Source organism: Cnephaeus nilssonii (assembly GCF_951640355.1).
Source record: "Cnephaeus nilssonii genome assembly, chromosome: 23".
Classification (NCBI taxonomy): Eukaryota; Metazoa; Chordata; class Mammalia; order Chiroptera; family Vespertilionidae; genus Cnephaeus; species Cnephaeus nilssonii.
This window is the reverse complement of record NC_137094.1, coordinates 16,244,369-16,268,725: the sequence shown is the minus strand read 5'-3', so window position 1 is coordinate 16,268,725 and position 24,357 is coordinate 16,244,369. Positions and strand designations below refer to the sequence as shown.

At 57.7% G+C, this 24,357-nt stretch overlaps 1 protein-coding gene across 1 annotated transcript in view; it reads left to right on the top strand.

The window, feature by feature from the left end:
* GALNT2 (polypeptide N-acetylgalactosaminyltransferase 2) overlaps positions 1-24,357 on the top strand; it is a 67,804-nt gene that overhangs the window by 23,877 nt on the left and 19,570 nt on the right. Inside the window, exons 2-3 of the mRNA XM_079763496.1 lie at positions 11,954-12,047; positions 14,041-14,194. Of these exons, the coding sequence (XP_079619622.1) occupies positions 11,954-12,047; positions 14,041-14,194 (248 nt within the window). The remainder of the gene's footprint in view (positions 1-11,953; positions 12,048-14,040; positions 14,195-24,357) is intronic.

Sequence of the window (24,357 nt, the reverse complement as noted above, 5' to 3'; positions counted from 1 at the left end):
GAAGGCCGTTTGGCTGTCCGGTCTAATTAGCATATTAGGCTTTTGTTATTATAGATTATTGTAGATGTGCAGGATAAAACCACTAAGGATGATTGGGGGTGAGCGGTAAATCTGGGGTGCACGTTAGCGTCGGCACTTCCGGGCCAGCACACACCACGGAATGCCAGCTGTTCTCCAGGGCTGTGGCTCGTGACCTTAAAAAAAAATTTTTTTTTTCCCTTTATTGACTTTTATTTTTTAAATATATTTTTATTGATTTCAGAGAGGAAGGGAGAGAGAGAGAGAGAAACATCCACGATGAGAGAATCATGGATCGGCTGCCTCCTGCATGCCCCACATTGGGGATCGAGCCCGCAACCCGGGCATGTGCCCTGACCGGGAATCGAACCGTGACCTCCTGGTTCCTGGGTCAACGCTCAACCACTGAGCCACGCAGGCCGGGCTCATGAGCTGCTTGATCAGCTGTTGAACCGCCCCGGGCCCTCATTACCAAGGACTCCTCTGGGTCCTGTTGAGTTGGGGGTGCACAGTAGTGAGGTATCAACGGACGGCTATAAAGTCACAGGACGGGACCGAATCGGCTCCTCGGGACGCGTGGGATCTGCAGAGATGTTTGCGTTTTCCCCGAGGCGGCCTCTGCTGGGGGCATGGCTGGCACTCTGCGGGGCAGGGCCGACCGGGCCTGTTCATGAGAAGACGCAAAGCCGCGCTTGCTGCCTGGGACCCGCCGTGAGTTCCCGACGAGGCGTGAAACGACCGAGCTTCATCACGCGCCCTTTCCGTAACTCTCGGCTCTCGGGGATCGTTGCCCGTTTCCAAAACACACACGTGTCTTAAAGAAGGACAGTGTTGCACCCTAGCCGGTGTGGCTCAGTGGATAGAGCATCGGCCTGCGGACTGAAGGGTCCCGGTTTCAGTTCCAGTCAAGGGCACATGCCCGGGTTGTGGGCTCAATCCCCAGTGTGGGGCGTGCAAGAGGTCCCCACTGGGGATGGAGTCCCCAACCCGAGCATGTGCCCTGACCGGGAATCAAACCATGACCTCGTGGTTCATAGGTCGATATTCAACCACAGCCATGCTGGCCGGGCTTGGTGCCGTGACGTTACCGAGAGGGACGTCCTTGGAGTTAATTTTCCTATTTCCTTCTCTCTCATTGTGCCGCAGAGGTGGAGCCTGGGAGCGGGGCAGACACCAGCTCTTTAGAAAGTTGTTGGTCAACTCAGTGAAACACTGTCCCTCAACCAAGGGCCTCGGAGCCAGGCTGTGGCTGACGTGGGCTTGTGCCAGCTGAAATGTACGCGTGTCACCAGAGTTACTGAGTGTTCTTTTAAAAAAGAAAAAAGAAAAACAAAACAGAGCTGCCCATGGAGTGAAAGACTCTCGGGTTGAGCTGTGTCTGGAAGTAGCCGGGGTGTCACCGATCAGGAGTTATTGTTGGGGCTCCATGTACGTCACGGGGGCCGTCAGCGCCCGCCCCTCCGTCGCTGGGACTTGGACGGCTCTGCCTGCGCCCCAGGGTGCCCCCTCGGTTGTGGCGGGAGCCCAGCGGCTGCGTCTCCCTCTGTGGAATCAAGGTCCCAGGTGGCTCTCGTGTCCTCGGCTCGTGTCTAGAGAGCGGGCCCTTCTTGGGGGGCGGTGTGGGGAGGCGAGGGGGAGAGAGAGCAGAAACTGTCCTAGATGAGAGATGGGGATGTGATCAGGACTCTGTGGGACTTTGCTCTTTCCTGGGGGTGTCTGACCTGAACGGTTGGAGTAGCTGAGCTGTGGCCGGGCGGCGTCTTATCTAGATTCTTCATGCTCCAGTCTCCCTCCTCTCGGAATCCCCTCTTCCCTCTGCCGGAGCACTCCTCCCTGTACCCCGAAGGGCCCCGCTCAGGACGGCGACTCCAGCCTGCGTCTTCCCACATCTGGGCCTGCACCCCCATGCTCCGTCCCCGAGCGCGTGCGCCTCCCCGTCGGGCCTCCTCGGGCCTCAGCACCTTCCAGAGCAGCTCAGCTGGGCCTGTTCTGGGTACCAGAGTCATGGAGGGTGTCAAGAAGGTCAGCAGGACGCCCCGAGGTTCCTGTGCCACGGCCACACGCCACTGACCGCACTCCGTGGCCACACGCCACGGCCCGCACTCCGTGGCCACACGCCGCTGCCAGCCGTGCATAAGGAACGCAGAGTATTTTGGGCGCACTCATAATTCTGTGATGGGCTTGCTGTCGGTCTGCAGTCTGCTTCTAATTGGCTCATTAGGAATTGGCAAACGCGTCTCGTGCTCAGAATAGATGATGTTGTCACGGCGCGGAGCCACGCTCTGACTGCAGGCATGCTGCGCGTTTTTCCTAAGTGGATGCTTTTCCTCCTTCCTCCCCTGTAGCCCGGGTGCTATTTGGGGAGAAAACCCCCGCCCATCTGTTTCTTGCCGGAGGAGACAGCGTGTCCTTCAGGCGCGGCCGGGGAGGTGCCGTCCTCCTGTCACTCAGCATCAGCGTGTCGGAGCTGAGGGACCAGGCAGCCCCAGGCAGGTGTCTCCCCAGCCGGCAGCCCCGCGCGCGGCCCACGGTGGGGGGGGGGGGGGGGGGGTCACTGGGCCACCCAGAAGGTCTGTGCGGCTTCACTGTTCTCCTTTGTAAAATGCAGAATTAGGCCCGGCCGGCGTGGCTCAGCGGTTGAGCGTCGACCTATGAACGAGGAGGTCAGGGTTCGATTCCCCGGTCAGGGCACATGCCGGGGTTGCAGGATCAATCCCCAGGGTGGGGCGTGCAGGGGGCAGCCGATCCATGATTCTCATCATTGATATTTCTCTCTCTCTCTCTCTCTTCCTCTTCCTCTCCCTTCCTCTCTGAAATCAATTTAAAAAAATAAAATAAAACACCGTGAGAAATCGTAGCCCCATCAGGAGTTCTGAGCTCATCAGGCACCGGGGAACCAGCTGTCCTCCCATCGCCGAGGCCGGCCTAGGCTCCTCCATGTTTTAAAAAAGGTGCCTGACTCCCAGCGGGTGGTAAAGGCCTCCCCCCCCCCCCCCCCCCTGCAGCACGGTGCTGTGTGGGGTTTGCCGCCGGGCACTGCTTCCCCGCAGCAAGGACAGGAGGAAGTGGGCTGGTGTTTCCGGCCTCGGGGGAGCCCCCCAGCCAGCCGCCTTCCTGGCGGCGGTGGCGGCTCCGTCTGGACTGGGAGAGAGCGCTTGAAGGCGGGTCTCTGCGGAGACCTTCATCACAGGGCAGCCAGGAGTCAGCCGCCCGCCCCCCCCCCCCCCCCCCATCTTCCGGAAGCTCATGGCCTGCGCTTCCATTCTCCTGAGATTAACCGAGGAGAGAGGGCACGGCCGTCCTCTGAGACGCGCCTCTGGTGCTACTTGCGGGGTGCTCCTGCGGCCCCGTCCCTCCCACCTTGCTCGCCGTGGCTGCCCGCTGACCTGTACGGGCGTGTCTCCTTGGCCAGGCTGAACGCAAGCACTTTCTCACCTCCTCCTCCCGGGTGGGAGTTAGACAGTCATGCCTGCCTGTCTGCAGCCGAACGTGAGAAATTGGCGCACGGCAGACGCGCCCCACCCTTAACCTAGAGGGTTGATGTATGGGTGCATGTGAGTGCACACGTATCTGTCTCTCTGTGCATATCCATGTGTGTGTCCATGTGCACGTGTGTGCCCATTATGCGTGTGCGCTTGCACACAGGTATGTATGCACGTGCATGTGTGCGTCCTGCTCCGACGTGCCGCCCCGGTCGGCTTCATGGGATCCGAGGAGGCCTGTCTTGGTTTTGTCGGTTTGCACCTCCGCCGTGCGCATGGAAACAGACACATGGCACAGCGTCACGTCCGGAGTGGCACGGGGCCGCCGGCCGGCTTCGCTTTTAGAACAGCGTGGGGGCCGGACCGCCCACGACACGCCTGCCCGTCTCCCACTCGTCGGGGTTTGTCCCTGGAGACGGGCAGGGCCGCCCCGGGCAGGTGGTGGAATTAGCGGCTTCCCCCCCGGGGTTCAGTCCTCGGGAGCACGGTGCACCCGCTGGCGTCTTACCTGGCGACGCCGTCCTGCAGCGCGCAGCCACTGGGTGTGACAGCCCCGGAGGAGGCGGCGGCTCCGGCACTGGGAGCCACCGAGCCAGGGACCCCCTGCAGGGCGGCTCTCCCTCTGGGCCCTGAGCCGGCGGGCGGGGAGCCCACTCGGTGCTTCCGTTTCTCCGCACGGAACACGCACCCCTGCCCCTCCCCCTCCCCCGGGAAGCCCGAGCCGAGCACCCAGAGCGGCTTCGCGGGCCGCAGGTCCAGACTGCGCCCCCACGGCTCCCGGGAGCAGAGTTTGGGTGAAACACACAAAAGTCCTCGTGTTCACGTTGAGCCTGTTGCCGAGAGCAGCGTGCAGAAGGGCACCAGAGCCGCCAGCTCTTTCCCGGGTCCCTGCTGGTGGCCGAGCGGGATCGGAGGCAGGTGCGTCCTGTCTCATCCTGAGGCGACCTCGCTTCTCCTTCCTCCCTCCCTTCCGTCCGTGCACATTTCCTCTTCGGCCTTTCAGACAGTCAGCTGACATTTGACATGAACCAAATCGCTTTTCTTTTTCCAATATATATTTTTTATTGATTCAGAGAGGAAGGGAGAGGGAGAGAGAGAGAAACATCAGTGATGAGAGAGAATCCTGGATCGGCTGCCTCCTGCACGGCCCCTACTAGGGATGGAGCCCACAACCCGGGCATGTGCCCTGAGCGGGAATCAAACCGTAACTTCCTGGTTCATAGGTCAGCGCTCAACCACTGAGCCATGCTGAGTGGGCTGAAACAGTAAGTTTTGAAGGCTCATTCTTTAGCACTTCATCATTCTTTAGCACTTTAAGGATTCTTCTTCTTCTCCTTCCTCCTCCTCCTCCTCCTCCTCCTCCTCCTCCTCCTCCTCCTCCACCACCACCACCACCACCACCACCACCACAACTACCACTAGGACTGTTTGGGAAACCGAGAGAAAACATACCCATAATCCTTTCTGCCTAGAGACACGTGCTGATGCACCCAGACCTCCTGGAAAACCGTGGGTAGAGAGCGCCCGGTGTGGCTCTGAGGTCACCAGCACCCAGTCTTCCCGAGGGCCCTCTGGCCCCACCCGGCTTCCTCTCCATCGCCCCTCCCCGGGGTCTCCTTTGTCAGACAGTGAGCTCAGCCTCCTGGCCCCGGGCCCGCTCCCCACTCCCCTCTCCCGTGAGATGCATGCAGCCATTGTTCTCGCCCGGTCCCCCACCTCCCCACAGCCCCCCCACCGCCGGCAGGAGGCCACGGCCCCTGGGACCTCCCGCCCGCCGGGCCCTTATCACCCACGCTCTTTCCTGCATCCCCGTCTGCGGGGACCGATAGGCGGACAAAGGCTGCGGTGCCCGGCCCCTGCCCAGCGCTCACGCAGACGCATTGTGGCGGCCTGTCTGCCGGGCCGTCTGTCTGACACAGACCCAAAGGGCGGCTCTCCCCCCGTTCTTCGGAGAGAAGAATACGTCTCTGTCTGCCTAGCCTCGTGGAGGCCGGAGCGCTTTGAAAAGGGCTGCCTAATCGGAGTGTCTGTCGGGTGTGACGCCGGGAACCGGCCCCCGATGGGCAGCGTGTGTGTGTGTGTGTGTGTGTGTGTGTGTGTGTGTGTGTGTGTTTCCCCAATCTGTCGCTGTTCAGGCTGTCAGAAACCCAGCCGGTGCTTGGAGTAACGGCCGTGGGACCTTCCTCGCCGATCTTCCTTGGGGGGACGCCTCTTTAGGGGCTCTCCGACCCCCAATGCGGCTTTCCCACAGTGGGCGTGGCCTCTGGCAAGAGCCTCGGAGCAGATGGGACAGAAGGAATGTCCCAGATGCGAGGGAAAAGCAGAGGCCGAGGGAGAGGTGACCGGCTTCGATTCGTGTCTCTGCCCCCCCCCCCGGGAGAGAGGAAATGTGACAGGGGCCCCTACCTGCCCCCTCCCCAAAGGACAGGGTGGAGTGCTGACCCCCGGGACCTCAGCAGGAGACCTGGTTTGGAGACGGGGGTCTTTGCAGGGGTATCCAGTGACAATGAGATCATCCCGTGGGCCCCGCTGCAGGCGGCCTGGGGTCCCCGATGAAGACTGTGTCCCCACAGGCCCCGAGCTCGGGGGATAGACGAATGCCCCCCGAAAGCTCTGCTCGTGTACACAGAGCGGCGAGTGGCCTCAGAGGGGACGGGCCCAGCCCACGCCAGGTTCCCGGCCGGCACGGTGATGGTTGATTCTCCTACCCGCTGTGTGAAGTGGGGGGGGGGGGGACGGGGCAGATTCCATGTGTCTGGCGTGGTTGCGACACGGCTTTTAGACGAGACGGTAGCGGTTGCAAAAGAGCTTTTAAAAAAAAAATCTATTTGTATTGATTTCAGAGAGGAAGCGAGAGGGAGAGAGAAATGTCAATGATGAGAGAGAACCATGGATCGGCTGCCTCCTGCACGCCCCACACTGGGGATGGAGCCCGCAACCCGGGCATGTGCCCTGACCAGGAATCGAACCGTGACCTCCTGGTCCCTAGGTCAGCACTCATGCACTGAGCCCCGCCAGTGGGCCGAAACGGAGCTCTGCAGAAGGCACCCTTTAACCTGGGTCTGCACGCGCGGCTCCGATGCTGGGCCGGGGGGCGCACTGCCCACTGCACCATAGCCGCCGTCCACGTGGTATTTTATCGACCGAGGGGACTGTCTTCTCTCTCCCACTCTCCTCCCTCCACTCAGCGTGCAACGCACAGGACTTCCCGTGTTTGCACGCAACGCCAAATCCTGCCGGTGCGTCCCTCCCAACGTGTCTAGGGCCCCGTTGCGTGTGTGAGAAGGGTCTCACGGAAGGTGACGTTCAGCCCTGGCCGGCGTGGCTCAGTGGGTAGCGTGTCACCCTGTGCACCGAGAGGTCACCGGTTCGATTCCCGGTCAGGGCACACGCCCGGGTTGCGGGCTCCATCCCCAGAGTGGGGGCGTGCAGGAGGCGGCCGATCCATGATTCTCTCTCATCAGTGATGTTTCTCTCTCTCTCTCCCTCTTCCTCTCTGTCTAGAAATCAATAAAAATACATTTTAAAAAAAGAACAAGAAAGGAGGGCGATGCTCCGTGTGAGACGGGGTCAGCAGGGGAGTTTCACCCCACCGTTTCCTTCCTTTACCTGGACCCCTGCTTTGTTTGCATCTGGGCCGGTCCTGAGGGAAACACTGAAACCTGGAGCCGCCCTCGGGGCCAGGGGGCCGGGCTTTTCCCGGCGAGGAGGAGGGGGGGTCACTGGCTCTGTGCTGGGCTCCGGGCTCCAGCTGCCGGGCCGCGGGAAGACCACACACGGAGTCCGCGGGAGCCCTGGGGTGGCCGTGGCCTCCGGGAGCCGCATGGCTCGGGGCCACCTTGGCTCTCACGGCGGCTGCCCCCGGAGCGCGGCGAAGGTGTGAGCTGGACGCATCCCAGGGCGCGGGGCCAGGCGCACGCTGCTCGGCTCCGGAAGGGACCCTGGCGCCTGCCCATCACCTGCAGGCTGCCTGGCTCCAGCCCCAGTGTCCCTCCTCCTTTTTTCAAAATATATTTTTATTGATTTCAGAGAGGAAGGGAGAGGAGGAGAGAGAGATAGAAACATCCATGATGAGCGAGAGTCACGGATCGGCTGCCTCCTGCACGCCCCACACTGGGGATCGAGCCCACAACCCGGGCAAGTGCCCTTGACCGGAATCGAACCCAGGACCCTTTAATCCGCAGACTGACGCTCTATCCACTGAGCCAAACCAGCCAGGGCTCCCTCCTCCTCCGGTCCCGGTTCCTCCAGGGATCCGTGGGACCACGTGCCTCCGGGAACGGAATCCTGGGAGATGCGCTTTCCCAGGCCCTGGGCCCAGCCTGCTTGGCCAGATTGCTCTGGGCTCAGAAGGTCTTGGCCGACGTGCCGCTCATTCCTGCCTTTTGACCCAAATGACTGTCGAGAGTTTGCGGGGGGAGAGAGGGGTGAAGTCACACAGCTCTGTGGGGGATGTGCACAGTCCAGGAGCCATCCCGTGCTTCGCCCCCCCCCCCCCCCCCCCCCGCCACCACCACCACCACCCGGGCCAGGGCCCCAAGTGTCTCTGCTCACTCGTCAGACCTCGTGTCTTCTGGGGACCACCGTCTTCTAACAGTCCCTCCTCACTGCTGCTCCCTGTCCTGGCGAAACGGCACTGCGCTCGGTATCGGGGTTTTCGTGGCGATAACACTGCTGATGCTATGGGACGTGTAGGGTTTTCCGCCGGAAATCCTCCCGCTCTTCAGGTACCTATGGTTACTCGCCCCGACCGAGTTCCTGGCCCGACCGACCGAGTCTCGGTGCATCTTAATTCTCGTTCCTGTTGCTCCTTTTCCTTCTGTCTCCGGGAAGCTCAGCGTCAGAGCGCACGTGGCCCGCGGCGTTTTTGCTTCCCCGTTTCCTCGTCTTGACGTCCCATTTCTTTGGTATTTCTGGTCTGTTTGCTGCCGCTCCCTGATCCCCTTAGGAAGAATGTGGGCTTTAAAGCTTTGGTAACACTCGGCATCGGGATTGTTTTTATTTTTATCATTTTAAGTGAAAATCCTGCCACTCCCTCCCGGGTCATTGACTTTGCGGGGGGGGGGGGGGGGGGGCGGACAATCAGCTTGTGGGGACGGGAATGAAAGGGCGGGTGTGCGTTCCGCTTGATTCGACTCCAGTGAACTTGGCTGTGTCACAACCGTGTCCACTCACGACCGTGCAAACCCAGCTTCCCAGGGAGCTCCTTCCGGCGCCTAATCCGGTTTAAGGCGGCCTCCGGGCCTTGCGATGAGGCTCCCGTAGCGGACAGGTGCAATGTTCCAGGCGTCTCACACCCTTTCTCTAATCCCCTCGGCTTAGCGTTCTGGATGATGCCACTGAGAGTTAGATGGACCATTTATAAAGGTTTAGAAGCTGGGTTTGAGTCTAGTCCTCTCTAGTTTTTTTTTTCTTTTTCACGCAAGGGAAACAACACAAGTTTCATAGCCTCTCCGAGCCCTGTTCAAATTTTTTTAAAATATATTTTTATTGATTTTAGAGAGGAAGGGAGAGAGAGATCGAAACATCAATGATGAGAGAGAATCATTGATCGGCTGCCTCCCGCACGGCCCCCACTGGGGATCGAGCACCCAACCCAGGCATGTGCCCTTGACCGGCATCGAACCTGGGACCTTTCGGTCCGCAGGCTGATGCTCTATCCACTGAGCCAAACCGGCCAGGGCTCACATTTTTTATTGATTGATTTCAGAGAGGAAGGGAGAGGGAGAGAGAGCTAGAAACCTCAATGATGAGAATCACGGATGGGCTGCCTCCTGCATGCCCCCCACTGGGATCGAGCCTGCAACCCAGGCGTGTGCCCTTGAACTGCATGCAATCGAGCCGGGGACCTTCCGGTCCGCAGGCCGACGCTCTATCCACTGAGCCAAGAGCCCAAACCGGCCAGGGCTAGTCCTTTCTAGTTTCAAAGCCAGTGGGTGCATGAGTCTTTGACCCACCGAGAGAGATGAACAGGACGCAGGCTCTTTGGAACTCAGCGTTAAAATCTCAGCTTAGCGTCCAGTGGAGGTGAGACGGGCAGCAGGTGGGCCGAACCCGTGGAGCCTGCGCGTCTCGGCGTGATCCCCGCGGTCCAGACTCGGGGTCTGTGGGAGGAAGAGGACCCGGGACCGGTCACCAGGAACTATGGGATCCTGGGAAACTCAGGCGATTTCTTTCCCTTGCTTCATTTCTTTTATTTTTATTCTTTATTTTTGAAAGTATTACATATGTCCCCTTTTTCCCCCTCTCGGACCCCTTCCAGCCTGCTCAGGCCCCATTGTCTGTGTCCATGGGTTATACATACACTGAGTGGTCAGATTATGAGTGGTCAGATTATGATGATCTCTGAACTCATAATAATCTGGCCACTCAGTGTGTGTGTGTGTGTGTGTGTGTGTGTGTGTGTGTGTGTGTATTAGAGGCCCGGTGCATGAATTCGTGCATGGGTGGGGTCCGGCCAGCCTGGCCTGGGGGAGGGGACATAGGTGGTTGGCCAGCCTGCCTGCTGGTCGAACTCCTGGTCGAGGGGACAATTTGCATATTTAGCCTTTTATTATATAGGATGTACACTGAGTGGCCAGGTGATTATGCGTTCAGAGGTCATCATCATCTGGCCACTCAGTGTATGTGCATACAGGGTCCTTGGTTAATTACCTCCCCCCCATGCTCCCCCCACCTTCCCCCCGCAAGATTCCCCACGCTGTTTCAGGCGATTTCGTGGGCCTTCGTTTCCTCTGCGGTCCATTGGATGCCTCGGAACCACCAAGGCTGTTGATGGTGTGGGACAGGGGCTCACGTTTTATTGAGAACCTACTGCGCGCCAGACCCGCCTCGCCCCGTCCTCGTAGCCTGCTAGCTCCTGTAGTCCTGGCCATAGCACCGCGGGCGGGCGGCCTGGTTCCTGTGGGCTGTGAGCGCCAGGGAAGGAATCGGAATTTGCCTGCGGAGCCCGAGTTCATTGCAGCCAGTCACCTTCCCCCCAACCTTTCCCATGAAAGGGAAAGTTTGACCCGCCGAGGTACAGTGTGTGGGCGGCAGGAGCAACCTTTGGAAGCAAATATTAGCGTAAGCGTACAGTTTTCTGAAGCGGAAGAAGAGAGAGAAGAGGGAGGAGACATTGTAGCTGGCGGCTCCCAGTACATGCCCGTGATTTAGTTCCTCTCACTCCCCGCTGGGCCCTGGGGCAGTCCGTCCAGCCCAGCACTGGCCTGGCAGGTGGGCAGAGCATGGATCTGGGCCAGTGGCCCTGGGCTCTTGTTTTATTTCTCTCTCTCTCTCTCTGAACAGGTTGTATTCCCCAGAGGGAATGGGGCTCCGTCCTTCTTGGCTGCTGCCTTCCTCGCGGCTGCAGGGACGGGGCTCAGCTCCTCTCTCTCCCTCTTGGCACCGACGTGTGTCCCCACCCTGTTCTCGGTGAACTGCGGGGCCCTCTTGCCCTTAGTGACCTTGAGCAGCTCCATGGCATACCGCTCACAGGGGGCAAAGCCACACACCTCCCAGATCCCGTCCCACGTGAACTCGGGGTGCTTGGTGAGGGGGTCCGTGGTGGCCGCTATGCTGAGGCTTGCTCACGTTCTTTTTTTAACGTGTGTGTATATATATATATGTGTGTGTGTGTGTGTGTGTGTATATGTGTGCGTGTGTGTGTGTGTGTATGTATATATATATGTGTGTGTGTGTGTATGTGTATATATATGTGTGTGTGTGTGTGTATATATATGTGTGTGTGTGTGTGTGTGTGTGTGTATATATATATATATATATATATATATATATATATATATATTAGAGGCCCGATGCACGAAATTCATGCAAGGGGCTTGGTCCTCGCAGCCCCGGCTTCCTCTGGAAGGTCGTTCAGCTATCCGCTCTAATTAGCATATTACGCTTTTATTATAGATTTTTAAATTGATTTTAGAGAGGAAGGGAGAGGGGGAGAGAGAGAAGCATCAGTGATGAGCGAGAATCATCCATCGGCTGCCTCCTGCACGCCCCACACTGGGGATCGAGTCCGCAACCCGGGCCTGTGCCCTGACCGGGAATCGAACCGTGACCTCCTGGTTCCTAGGTCGACGCCCAGCCCCTGAGCCAGGCCGCCGGGCTTCCCTTTCCATTTTAAAGAGCCCCAAAGCCGCCAGTGGTCAGCTTGTGCACATCACAGCACACGGCCCCTGTCGGCCGGCGGCGGGAATGGCCCTTGACCAGCCCGCACAGCTGGCGGGGTCTGCCCTGCCGGAGCGCTTCGTGCTGCAGACCGTCCTGTGAGCATCCGCTCGGGGAGACGGCCGGTCGCCTGCACTGGGCTCCCAGGTCTGTGTGGGCCAGTGACCAGCCGTGGGGCAGTTCTGACTTGGGTTATAGACGGAAACCTTTTAGACTCGGTGCGTGTGGGCCTGGAGAATGGAGGTGTGCTTGGGGAACCCAGGCCTCACTGGGTGTCTCTGTCCCGCCAGGACGACTGGAATGACATTGACCCGGTGAAGAAGAAAGACCTGCACCACAGCAACGTGGAAGAGAAGGCACAGAGTGTGGAGACCCTGCCCCCAGGTACGACCGCACCGCGGCCGGGGGTTGGGACGTCCTTTTGCCACCAACTGGGAATGAGCCGGATGTGGCATGGGAGCACGTGGCCTGTGGGGTGGAGACTGGGTTTCACGGGGCAGGGGGAGACGCGGAGAGCAGGGTTTTGCCGACTTCCTTCGGGCCCGGCGGTGAGCGGTGACGTGCGTCCGCGGGGAGGTGACACCAAAATTTGTTGGAAGAAAAAGACTGAAATAGAACATATAGGATGGTATGTACCAAGTCACAATTTTTTAAAATATATTTTTATTGATGTCAGAGAGGAAGGGAGGAGGAGAGAGAGAAACATCCATGATGAGAGAGAATCGTGGATCGGCTGCCTCCTGCACACCCCACGCTGGGGATCGAGCCCGCAACCCGGGCACGTGCGCTTGACCGGGAATCGAACCGTGACCTCCTGGTTCATAGGTTGATGCTCAACCACTGAGCCACGCTGGCCGGGCTGACAACGACATTTAGACACTATTTAAACTTTAGAGAAGAAAGGTCTGGCTATTCCTTGATTTCAAGCCAGACCACGTCGTGGTGGTTTTTTTTTAAGTTATTTTAATGGCACGAATAATTTTACACACGTTGAGAGTATTTAACCCGTAACATCCGATTTTTTGTCTTATGTTTTCTTTTCAACAGCTTTTAGCCACTTTTGAATTTTTTTTTTTTTCATCCTTAAAAGTGAACTGTGGCCCTGGCCGGTTTGCCTCAGTGGTTAGAGCGTCAGCCCTCAGATCAAAGTGTTCGATTCCCAGTCCAGGGCGTGTACCTCGGTTGCAGGCTCGATCCCCTGCCCCGGGTCAGGGTACGTGTGAGAGGCAACCCATCGATGTGTCTCTCTCGCATCCATGTTTCTCTCTCTCTCATCCCCTCCTCCCTCCCTTTCACTCTCTCTAAAAATCAATGGGAACATATCCTCAGATGACAATTAAAAAAAAAGAAAAAAAGAAAGAAAAGAATTGGGCAGGAGTCCTTCTTTCACAAGACAGTTTCTCACGGGCGAGCAAAGTTCCCCATCTCGCCAGAGACCCCGTGACACATAATGAAGTGCTGTGCGCAGGCCTCTGTCATTTAAATGGACGTATTTGTTTGTAATCCTGGCGTCTCTTTCATGCTGTAGCGTAATGACCTTTTAGAGGGAGACTATTGGGCGCTCCCCCCCCCCCCCTTTTAAGCATAGTGAAATGGCATTCAATTGGACGCCAACCAGGAGGCCATAAATAAATCTGAGAGCTTTGTCCTTTGATTTAAAATATATTCTCTCTCCCTTCTTGGCCACCTTCCCAGAAGCGGCTGCTCCTTGTACACGGGGTTTGCCGTTCATTAAGCCCGTCTTCCCACGAGGGTTGGAGTGAAGACTTGTAGCTCAGCGGGGAGGCCAGGGCAGAATCGAGAGTCTCCTGCTGCCCCAGCCCGTGGGACCCTCCCCGGCCCGTGGGACCCGCCCCGGCAAAGGCATTTTCCTGCCCTGGTCCAGCGGCGGTGGTGGCCGGTGTATGACCAGAGGTCTGCTGAGGGGCGTCTGTCAGCACCCGCGAGGTCTCTAACCTGAGAACCACGTGTGTCTCTGAGCACTTGGGTGTGCATGTGTTCTGTGGTGTTCATCCTTGGAAGGTTCATTTCCATAGATTTGCATCATTGTTCCTTTATTTGTTTTTAAAATGTAATTGTATTGATTCCAGAGAGGAAGGGAGAGGGAGAGAGAGAGAGAAACACCCGTGATGAGAGAGAATCACTGATCGGCTGCCTCCTGCACGCCCCACATGGGGATGGAGCCTGCAACCCGGACCTGTGCCCTGACCAGGAATCGAACCCTGACCTCCTGGTTCCTAGGCCCGACGCTCAACCACGGAGCCACGCCGGCCGGCTGGGCTGGGGCGCTGGTTCTGGATGTGGCACTGTCCCCGGGGTGCGCCCTCACGCTGGTCTCCGTGCCCCGTCCCACGCCCTCTGCTCCGCTCCTTCACAGGCAAAGTGCGGTGGCGAGACTTCAACCAGGAAGCGTACGTCGAGGGGACCATGGTCCGCTCCGGGCAGGACCCCTACGCCCGCAACAAGTTCAACCAGGTGGAGAGCGACAAGCTGAGGATGGACAGAGCCATCCCCGACACCAGGCACGACCAGTGAGTACGCGATGCTGACCGCGGGCGGTCAGGGTGGACCGACTCCGAGGCGTGTGGCCGAGGACCTGCCCCCGCAGGAGCGAGGAACCGGGCGGGGCCGGGTTCTAGTCCAGGTGCCCGTGGCCGGACCTGGAGGCTGGGTTGCTGGCGGGAACGTGGGAACCGGCAGGAGAAAGTTGTGTTAAAAGACACTCACACAAAAAGCATCGTTTTCCATTCTTTTCTTTTTTTTTTCATATATACTTTATTGATTTCAGAGAGGAAGGGAGAGGGAGAGAGAGACATCAATGAAGAGAGAGAATCATGGATCGGCTGCCTCCTGCACGCCCCCTACTGGGGACGGAGCCCCCAACCCAGGCATGTGAATCGAACCTGGGACCCTTCATTCCTTTAGCCTGACGCTCTATCCACTGAGCCACACCAGCCGGGGCCATAATTATCCATTCTTCCCAGCCCCGTGGGAAGGAAAAAATCGTAAATCCTTGTGTATTGGGACAATTCTCTCTCTCGCCAGCCGGTGTGCTGACAGGAACAGCTCTTGTCCGCGTCCCTCGCTGGGGACCGGGGACCTGCGGGTGGAGGGCACACCCGGGTTTCGCAGACTCGGCTCAGGAGGTCTCCAGGCATCTGTCCCGAGCTGAGTCACCGCGGGACAGTGATGTCCTCTCTCTGCCTCTGAGTCTCGCTGGTTCGGATCTCTGCCTGGGAGGCGGGTCCCTGGACCCTTAGCCGGCCGGTCGTGCTCAGAGGGGAGCGAGGGGGACGTCTGCTGAGGCTCAGGTGCCGTGCGTGGGTCCCGGGGTTTCAGTCGCCGCGGGTCCGCACGTGCCTGCACACCTGGGGAGCGGGTCCCAGGTGCGTGCATCCCCCACCACCCTCCCCCCCAGGGCATGTGAGTCGCGTTTCTCCGTTGGGTTTAAGGGCTGGTGTCCCTGCTGTGGCTTGTCCTGCTGGAGCTGAGAGCCAGCGGTGGGCTGTCTTACGGCCGTCACACTCGCTCTCTCGTGAGTCCCTTAAACGTCCCCAAAACTCTATATGTATAATTTTTTTTCAGTGTCTGAAATAGGGAGTTGATCCGAGCAGATGTTTGACTGTTCATCCCCTGGTGGGGTGCGTTTTAGGTGGGTTTAATTTTAGTGTCAGCTACTGTCGGGTGCATTTGCATGTGTGAATGAAGGCGCAGCTGGGCTGCCTGCCACGTGTGTTGGGTTCGGGCTAAATTAAAGTCACCCCACTAGTCGGTTGGATGCCAGGGTGTCCTGTCCTCAGAGTGTAAGCCCTAGAACACCATTCTTTTTTAAAACTATAGATAAATCTAGTTTTTAAAAAAATTTTTTTTAATTGATCTCAGACAGGAAGGGAGAGGGAGAGAGAGAGAAACATCAATGATGAGAGACAATCACAGATCAGCTACCGCCCACACGCCCCACACTGGGGATCGAGCCCACAACCCGGGCATGTGCCCTTGACCAGAATCGAACCCACCACCCTTCAGTCCGCAGGCCGACGCTCTATCCACTGAGCCAAACCGGCTAGGGCCTCTCTGTTGTTTTTTGTTTTGTTTTGTTTTTTTACAAAATTCCAACTTGAGGGCCGGCATTTCAGTCCTGGGCTGCGCTGAGGAGCCTGGCCAGAGTGGCAGGGTTGACGTCAGCTGTTTGAAAAGAGGGGCTAAGCAGGATTAAGGGCTGTGGTGGGAGACACAGCCAGCTTCGCCTCGGGACCGAGGAAGAATAAACATTGCTGAGGCCAAGAAAAAGTTAGCATAAACGCAGCCCCGCAGAGGGACGCCTGGGTGAAGGCAGTGATTATGGGACTCGGAGTCTTATTTTTAGGGGAGCGGAATCAGGGGAAAACGGCAGACTCAGGCCCTGGCCAGGGTGGCTCAGTGGATAGAGTGTCGGCCCACACACTGAAGGGTCCCGGGTTCGATGCTGGTCAAGGGCACGTACCTCTGTTGCAGGCTCGACCCCCAGCCCTGGTCAGGGCTTGTGCAGGAGGCAGCCGGTCGATGAGTCTCTCTCACATCAATGTTTCTCTCTCTCTCTCTCCCCCCCTCCTTTCCACACTCTCTAAAATAATCCACGGAAAAATATCCTCGGGTGAGGATTAACAGACAAACGTAAAGAAACTCAGCTGGCTTGGGAGGGGGTTTCTGCTCTGCGTTAGTGGGCGCTGCGAGGGGTCTCATTTCGGGAGGCCCAGGGCCTTGTTCTCACTTCTTGTTTTGCTAAGGAAAGCCGTGTCTTCTACACGTGCTCAGCCCGCCTCCCCTGTGCGTTGGCCACTCAGTGGTGCGTAAGCAGGTGAATGCCAGGCCTCTGTGCCCTGCAGGTACGGGTGGTGTCTTTGGGTTAAACACCAGCATGTTGCTGTTTGGTGTTCCTCTTCCTGTCCTTTCGTGCCTCTTCTGGATTAAGTATTGCCCCTTTATCGGCTCATTGCATTCCTGGCTTATCAGAGTCTCATATCAATGAGCACTCGTATTATTTTCCCGTACAGGGTGCAGACCCAACCCTTCACCCTCCACCCACGCTCCTCTGCCCTGATGCTTGTGCGTCACACGGTTGATGTGTAAACTCCACGGGACCACGGTCTCATGTCGTCCGTAGGTTTCAGATCTGTCCACATGTTTATGTTTCCATGCCCCGCCTGCGATCGCTTTCCCAGTTCGCCGTCTGAGCACGTCTTCATCTTCTGCTCAGTGACAGTTTGCCGGCGGCAAATTCAGTGCTCTTTTTTTTTCCTTCCCATCTGAAAACATCTTTATTTCGCGATCACTCTTGAAGGGTCCTGTCCCTGCGTGAGGCGCTGGGGCTGACGGTGATGTGGCGCTTCTCACTGCCGTGCCGGTGTCTTCTGCTTCCCCCGTTCCGGTGAAATATCAACCTGATCTTATTGTTGCCGTGTGACGGCACTTGGGCTTTTTCCTCCTGCTGCCTAGAAGGTGTTTCTCTTTTCCTCTGGTTTCCAGCAGCGTGTGGACAACGTGCCTGGATTTTAATTTTTTTTTTTTATATGGATGCTGTTTGGGGTTTGCAGGAGTTTCTGAGTCGGCAGCTTCACGTCTTTGTCTGTTTTGCTTGGGCCCCGCTTTCTCTCCCCTCTCTCTTTGGGCCCCTAATTGCAACTTCGTTGGGGGCGGGAGGCAGGGTCCCCCTGTCCCTCTCATGCTCTCGTCCGTGTTTTAAGTGTATTGGTGATTCCCTGAGCTATGATCTAGATGCAATTCTATTGGCCTTCCTTCTGTTCCCGGACCCGCTCCTCTATCTTGAATATATCTATTCTGCTTTTCAATCCACTTATGGAAATCTTTATTTCTGTTATATCTCACTGTAAATGAACAAATAGAGTGTCCCCCCCCCAAAAAAAAAAAAAGCATACACACACTTTGAATAATTCTAAAGGCGGTGTTGATTAAAATACATTTCATTGTCAAAATCGAGCTGGCCGCTGTGACCGTGTGTGTGTGTGTGTGTGTGTGTGTGTGTGTGTGTGTGTGTACACGCATTTTGTCGGGGACACGCTGTCGAGAGAGATTTAAAGGTGCGAGCTCATGTTCTCATCCCCTTCTCCCTCTCGTCAGAACGTAATGCTTACTGTATGCTGATTAAATGGGTTTCTGAGTGCAGCGTTATGATTTTTATCTTCCAACCCACTTTTAAATTACCAAAATACTCTTCTATCTCATTCGTCTGGAATTGTGCTTTTGGTTTCCTTTTTAATACTATGTGTATGTGGAAGAGAGTTGCAAAATGGCAGGAAATGGATTTTTTTTTTTTTCACTTTGTCTTGTCTAAACTTAAGTCTTTTTTTTCTTTCCTCTCTCACTGGATTGCGATGTAGGCAGACATTCCAGCGTGATGGTTTTCCTCGGCATCTAGGAGGGTTTTAGTGGTGGCTGAAAGACCAGCCGGGAGCCGAAAACGGGGTGACACTGGCTTTGTTAGAGGAGGGGCCTGTCGGGCTGTCTCGCGAGGGGAGCGCAGCCGCCCTGGCAGAGGTGAGCCCCCTTTCGAGGGGAGGAATGAGGAAAGGACGGGGGCTCAGGGCACTCGGCGGGCGCTGATCGGTGGCTGAACGTGTGGTCCCTATAAGGTACATGGTTAGGCCCTCGGGTATTTCCCGGCTGCTGGGTACGTCACGTCTACCGTCACTCTGCCCACCAGTGGGGGGAAGGGAGGGTCTATCAGTGGCGTGGTTCTCCAGGCACCGGAGCCCGAGGCGTCATTCCCACCACAGCCTCCGGGCGGCCGGTCATCTCACTATGGACCCTGTGGTTTCATCGATGAAAAAACTGAGCCCCGCCCGGCCGGCGTGGCTCCGTGGCTGAGCGTCGACCTGTGAACCAGGAGGTCGTGGTTCGATTCCCGGTCAAGGTCACATGCCCGGGTGGCGGGCTCGATCCTCAGTGTGGGGCTGTGCAGGAGGCAGCCAATCCATGATTCCCTCTCATCATGGATGTTTCTATCGCTCTCTCTCTCTCCCTTCCTCTCTGAAATCAATACAAATATATTTTTTTTAAAAAGAAAGAAAGAAAAGAAACCGAGCCCCCACGGGTCGCATGACTCAGCACTGGCCGAGCCTCAATGCTGCGGGCTTACACACCCCCCACGGCCCGCCCCAGGTGACTGCCGTGGCTTCTCGTTTCTATAATTATCGGATGGGGCTGTTTGAGTGGCTGGTCGTGTCTATAATTGTTTCAGAGTTCAACATTTGCATGTTGCGCACACCTGACGAATTGCATTCAAACCTCCTGAGCCCCGTTAATAATGTCCACTTGGTGGAAGAATTTGAAGCTTCTCCAGTGTTACGGGTTTCTGCGTATTTCGAAGAGCGGTCGCTCGCCATGTTTGACGACTGTGGTTTGGGAAGTAGACATGACAGATTCGTGATGGATTCTGCCTTTCTTAACGTAAATAGCCCTCTGGTGTTGGATCTGTTTTCGTTTTTTGCCATACATTCACTTCGTCTGATGTTTGTCTACTTTACTTCGCTTATTCTTGATATATTTTTGTCTTCCATTAGGTTTTTTTTCTTCTTCTTCTTTTTAAAATATATTTTATTGATTTTTTACAGAGAGGAAGGGAGAGGGATAGAGAGTTAGAAACATCGATGAGAGAGAAACACCAATCAGCTGCCTCCTGCACACCCCCTACTGGGGATGTGCTCGCAACCGAGGTACATGCCCTTGACCGGAATCGAACCCGGGACCTTTAAGTCCGCAGGCTGACGCTCTATCCACTGAGCCACACCGGTTAGGGCTTCTTCTTTTTCTTTAGGGTTTCTTTTTCTCCTTTTCTCTTTCTTTTTTTGGGGTGTGTGTGTGTAATTTTGGTTCAGGTTTGTTCGGTCTCTGTTTCGAAAGCTGACAGGCCGAGGGAGGGCTTAAACTCGCGACGCCCACCTCGGGGTCCCCTGCTTACACTCGTCCCGGAGCGGGGCCGCCTGCGTGCCTTTGGTCCCGGCGAGCACATGGGTCCAACGCGGCCCTTGATGACGAGGGACGGTGTCGTTAGGGAAAAGCGGAGCTTCGTTCAACATCCAGGGAGCAACCCTATTTCTGCAGCAGGTGGTTCCCCCAAGCGCCGCCCTGAACACACGGCACGTCCGCGTCCGTCCGTGGCTTTTCACGGTCAGAACCGCGGCTGCGTGGCCACGCGGAGTCCATCGTCTGACCCGCGGGCGGGGAGGACGGAAAGGAGGATGAAGGAGGATGTAGGGAGACCAGAAAGCCAACTGCCCGAGTGACCCCAGCGAGTGGCACTCTTAAGGTCGTCTCTTCAAGACACTGGGCATGCGGTGGAGCGTCGACCTGTGAACCAGGAGGTCCCGGTTCAATTCCCAGTCAGGGCACATGCCCAGGTTGTGGGCTCGATCCGCAGTGTGGGGCGTGCAGGAGGCAGCTGATCCATGATTCTCTCTCCTCATGGATGTTTCTGTCTCTCTCTTCCTCTCTCTAAAAAGCAATAAAAACATATTTTTTTAAAAAGACGGTGGGCAGCAGACAGGAGAAAAGCACATCTCTGCACAGAGCGGTGAATGTAGGGACTGGCTCCCCGACACGTGGGAAGCCGGCGTTCACGTGTCGGGGAGGAGGGAGCGGCACCAGGAGGCGGAGAGCCGTGGAGGGGGCGGGCTGTTGGTGGCCTGCGTCCCGTGGACAGGTCGGGGGCAGACATGACACCCAGGGTTCCTGTGGTCTCATGGGAGTGGGCTCCCGTCCCAAGAGGGGGGGCTGATGGTTTAAAGTGTGGGTTCCCTCTGCACCGCCTGCCCCCGCGTGGGCAGCAGGAGGGGAGGGCTGAAGCTCAGATGGCTTCCTCCACCGCTGTCATCGTCTCGACTTCCAGTAGCTCTTGGCTCCTGAGAAAGTGGTCCGTTAAAACCCCGTGTCTGTAATCTGTATCCCCGAGGCAGTACAGGGCAGAGGATGCTCTGAGAAGGCAGAGCAGTGTTATCCCATCAGCCGGTGCAGTGTTATTCCATGAGCCACGCCGGCTGGTGCTCGGCCGACAGAGGCGGCGGCCACCCAGCGCTTCCGCCGGCCGGCGTGGCTCAGGGGTTGAGCGTCGACCTATGAACCAGGAGGCCCCGGTTCGATTCCCGGTCGGGGCACATGCTTGGGTTGCAAGCTTGATCCCCAGTGGGGTGCGTGCAGGAGGCAGCCGGTCCATGATTCTCTCTCATCATTCATGATTCTCTCTCATCATTGATGTTTCTCTCCCTCTCCCTCTCCATTCCTCTCTCTAAAACCAATAAAAAATATATTTTAGCCCTAACTGGTTTGGCTCAGTGGATAGAGCGTCGGCCTGCGGACTGAAGGGTCCCAGGTTCGATTCCGGTCAAGGGCATGTACCTTGGTTGCAGGCACATCCCCAGTAGGGGGTGTGCAGGAGGCAGCTGACCGATGTTTCTAACTCTCTATCCCTCTCCCTTCCTCTCTCTCTAAAACCAATAAAAAAATATATTTTAAAAACAACAACTAGAAACCTCCCGCTTCCTGCTCGGGGGGAGGACCCACCCAGGTTCTCGGTGGCTCCTCCATGGCCGGAGCCGACACGCGCCGTTTCTCGCCCCGTGTGCGCGCTTCCCCCTCGGGGACGCTCGGCTTCGGCGGGGATCGGGGACTTCAGAGGGAACGCGTGGACCGGAGAGGCTCCGGGTCTTGGCACGGGAGGGTCAGCAGCGTGGGCGCCGGCTTCTGTTTCGCACGCCACGCAGGATGCGGGGGCCGGGGGACGCGGGACGCTATTGCTTCCGACTAATCCGTGCGGGTGAGACAGACCCGGGCTGGTGAATGGGGGTTATTCAAGCCTCCCGCCGGCCAGGGGCTTCAGAAGCTCCGTTCCAGAGGGGCCTGCGGGGGTTTGAAATAGCTCAGGATTCGGTTCGCTTCCATTTTACACGCCTCCGTAGGGTACGCTCTCGAGCTGTGATCAGAAACTCGTGGACTGTGGAATAGCGAGCCGCTATCCCTGTTCGGAGGATTATTAACTGTGTTTTAATTAAATGAAAATTAGCAGCGATGCCGCTTGCTTCTTTTTTTCTTTTTTTCCCGTTCCATTTGCAGCCCCCACCCTGTTCCGGGGCCTCTCCGGCTCCCCAGGTCCCCACCGCCAACGCATCACGCAGTGACCCCGCAGGCTGGGCCCCGGTTCTGGGTGGGTCAGAGCGGAAGTGCCTGGGACTGAGGGGCACCCCCACCCCAGGTGGGGCTCTCAGTGTCCTTCGTGCCCTGGGGGTCACGGCCCGCCTGTTTAGAGTCTCCCCTCCCCCCACCTTATGGTGAGTCCCGACTCCGGTTGTGGGCGAGGTCTTGTTCGAAAGCCTGGATCTTTGGGGGTGGCCTTTGCGGGTGGGGGTGCATCTTGTAGCCGTGGTAGGGGTTGAGGAGCACAGCCTGCCGGTCCCTCGTGTGTGCTGGACGCTGGGGCTCAGGCGTGGGGGGCAGGGGATGGGAGACCAGAGCCACGTGGGGAGGCAGAGGTTTTAACCTCCGCGCGGGGGGCTCCCATTCGGAGCCCACGTGTGTAGGTCCACGTTCCTCGGATGAGGCCAATACCGCTCCCTCCTCAGGAACCGCTGTCGCTGATCACGTCGCTCTGTCTGCTGTATGTTTTCTTTTTAAATATAATTTTGTATGGATTTCAGAGAGGAAGGGAAAGGGAGAGAGAGAAACATCAGTGATGAGAGAGAAGCATGGATCGGCTGCCTCCTGCACGCCCCCCACTGGAGATCGAGTCCGCAACCCGGGCATGTGCCCTGACCGGGAATCGGACCGTGACCTCCTGGTTCATAGGTCGACGCTTAACCACCGAGCCACGGCGGCTGGGCCCCGCTTCTTCCTTTGAAGTGGAAATCGTGTCAGCGGTCTCCCTGGTTGAGGGCAAGGGGCCAGGCCGTGCATCGGGGCCTCCCTGGGGCCCCCTGCTGGTCAGAGCCCTCCTCCCAGGGCCCTGAGTGTCCGCACCTGCTGTACCCACACCAGGGGGCACCCGCAGGGGACAGGGGACAGGGGAGCTGGGGGCCGGCAGGACCTCTGTAAACAGATTCTCACGGCCCTCCCACCTGAGCCGGACCCTGACGCGGGCTCTCCCGGCCGGTCTCCCCTGGCCCGCAGGTGTGCGCGGGGAGCCTGGCACCCGTTCAGGTGCTGGGTTTGCTGGGGAGACGGAGGTCGGAGTGGCCCCAGGGCGCCCTTTGCCACTCTGTCTCCCGGCCCGGCCCTGGGCGTGTACCTTGGCACAGGACGGGGGAAAGGCCACGTCACGCTCAGAGTTGGCAGCTAATCGTTGCACCTCAGGGCACTTGTCCGCGTTTTGCCCTCCCTCCCCCTCCCCCCCCCCCCCCCCCGAGATTGAGCACAGAACTGCCCTTGTTTCTCTATCGAGTGGATCAGAGTAAAAGCCGCCGGTTTGTTTCACAGACTGAGCCCAGGCTCGCGCCGTGACTCAAGAAGGTGGAGAGGAACCACAGGGTAAATACACATCAAAAGCAGAAGGAAGGAGCCCGGCCGGTGTGGCTCAGGGGTGGAGCGTCAACCTGTGAACCAGGAGGTCAGGGTTCGATTCCTGGTCAGGGCACATGCCCAGATTGTGGGCTCGATCCCCAGTGGGGGGTGTGCAGGAGGCAGCCGATCCATGATTCTCTCTCATCATGGATGTTTCTCTCCCTCCCTCGCTCCCTTCCTCTCTGAAATCAATGAAAATATATTTAAAAAAAATAATAACAAGGAGTCAAAAACCTCATTACAAAGGGGACAGAATACGAGCGGTCAGTTCATGGAACAAACAATTCTGCCGGCTCGTGAACCTATGGAAAGGTGCCTCTCTCGAAACCAGGGGGACGAACATTAGAATCGCGAGAGGCTATTGCAAACCAGTGCGGTTGGCAGAATTAAGAAATCTGACTCCGTCGGAGGGGGAGGAGGGGCGAGAACAAGGAGCAGTGTGACCTCGTGTCCTTGGGGTGGGCGTGGCCCTGAGACACGGCTGTGGGGAGCAGAGGGGCTGCATCCCGTCACGTGGAAGAGATGCGTGATCTGGGACCCGCCGCTTCCCGCGTGGGTCCGTCCTACGGAGAAACTCACTCACGTATGTAAAGTGAGCGCGTATTTCCACAGTAGCAGCCTTCACGGCGAATCACACGCTTGGACGTGTCCTGGCGAAGGCTGAGGGAGGAGGGCGTGTCGGGGGGAGGGCGTGTTTGCCTGGCTCTGCCTCCCGGGGGCCCCGCCGGTCACTGCGGCTCTGGCAGGAAGTGTGGTCCTGCTCTGTGGTCAGGCTTTGGTTCTGGAACTCTCTCTTCTGTGGAAGCGTGTGCTCCTCCGCTTCCCTCGCCCACCCGTCACGTGAGCGCTTCTTGCAAACCCAGCAGCGTCCCGCCCTGGCAGTGACCTAGACGTCGGCCGCAGCCTTGGGGGACTGAGAGTTTCACTCTGACTTCGTGACGACCGTCACCGGGGACACACAGCCACATGCGTGTTACAACCTGTGTTAGAGTCACGGGGGCCTTTCCAGTTTTATTGATTCCAGAGAGGAAGGGAGAGAGAGAGAGAGACATCAGTGATGAGAGAGAATCATGGATCGGCTGCCCCCTGCACGCCCCCCACTGCGGATAGAGCCCACAACCCAGGCCTGTGCCCCTGACCGGGAATCGAA